Here is a 1228-nt window from a genome sequence, read left to right on the forward strand (position 1 = left end):
TGCTTTTCGCGATATAAAGATTGGGTTTTTGCAAGCTTTATTACCGGATTTCTGCAGGAAGAGGAGGACATGTCTTGTTTCCCTTCAGGAGGTCGGCTGCAGAGGGGCCAACTGCCCTTTCTGGCAATTCCATTAACAACTCCTCTTTCATCCTGGCTTCGGAGAGAACAGAGAGGAGAGATCCTCTGAACGACTTCAAACATTACACTGGAGGATGGAATATCAGCAATCGACATTACTGGGCTGTGAGATTTTCCATCGCATCCATGAGGAGTTTTAATATCTTTCGGCTTATTTTTCTGTAACTTCAGTAACCTTTTCAATTCAATTTGCAGTCTGTTGGTTTCACTGCTGCTCCTCTGTTCGGTATTGCCCTTGTGTGGTTCGTGATCTTTGGATTGATTTTGATCATTAGCGCCTGCTGTTACTGTTGCTGTCATCGTCCTTTACACCCCCATTCTTTATCAGCTTATGCCATCTCTCTGTCATTGCTCATCCTCTTCACCTTGGCAGCTATGTATGAAGTTCTCAACCATATCTCAAATTGGATTCTGGATTTGTGTTTTTACCTTATTTCTCATGATTATATTGATATTGATTATGTTGTATGCTTTCAGTGTTGGATGTGTTCTTCTTTACTATGGACAGCAAAAATTTCACAAAAGCAGCTCGGATACGTTAGATTATGTTGTTAACCAGGCAAATTTTACTGTGGAAAACCTTAGGGGATTTTCTGGCAATTTGTCGGCTGCTAAGAGGATACAAGTGACTAATATGCTTATTCCAACTGATGTACAAAGTAGGATTGATGACATTGTGACTAAAGTTAATACATCTGCAAATGATCTGGATAGACGGGCGTCTAAAAATTCTAAAAATATTAGACATGTGCTGAACACTGTGTAAGTTTTCTCATATTATAATGCATTCCTGTGAAGGTATGTCTTTAATCTTCTAATTGCAGTGTGCGCACATGATATAATATGCTTCATTTAATGCAGGCGATTAATTCTGATCATTGTCGCAGCTGTGATGCTTCTGTTGGCATTTCTCGGATTTAGTGAGACTTTTTCACTTGATTTCTTAATCTGAAACTTTATTAGTACATTAATGGGTTATTTTTAAATTGATATTTGTTTTTCTTCTTTATTTTCTTACAGTTTTTTCCATATTGGGACTGCAATTCCTCGTATACGTGTAAGATCTCTCTCTCTCTCTCTCTCTCTCT

The 1228-nt window shown here is 38.4% G+C and overlaps 1 protein-coding gene across 1 annotated transcript; it reads left to right on the forward strand.

Annotated features, from left to right (window-relative positions):
• Positions 1 to 57: 57 nt before the first annotated feature.
• Positions 58 to 1201, forward strand: LOC110034976 (the record flags this gene model as incomplete). The annotated part of the gene is made up of 5 exons (XM_020739215.1): positions 58 to 245; positions 336 to 517; positions 618 to 902; positions 1002 to 1060; positions 1161 to 1201. Coding segments are annotated over 5 exons (755 nt in total), but the record flags the coding sequence as incomplete, so codon positions are not given.
• Positions 1202 to 1228: the final 27 nt, after the last annotated feature.

Source organism: Phalaenopsis equestris, unplaced genomic scaffold (assembly GCF_001263595.1).
Source record: "Phalaenopsis equestris unplaced genomic scaffold, ASM126359v1 Scaffold195028, whole genome shotgun sequence".
In the NCBI taxonomy this organism is placed as follows: Eukaryota; Viridiplantae; Streptophyta; class Magnoliopsida; order Asparagales; family Orchidaceae; genus Phalaenopsis; species Phalaenopsis equestris.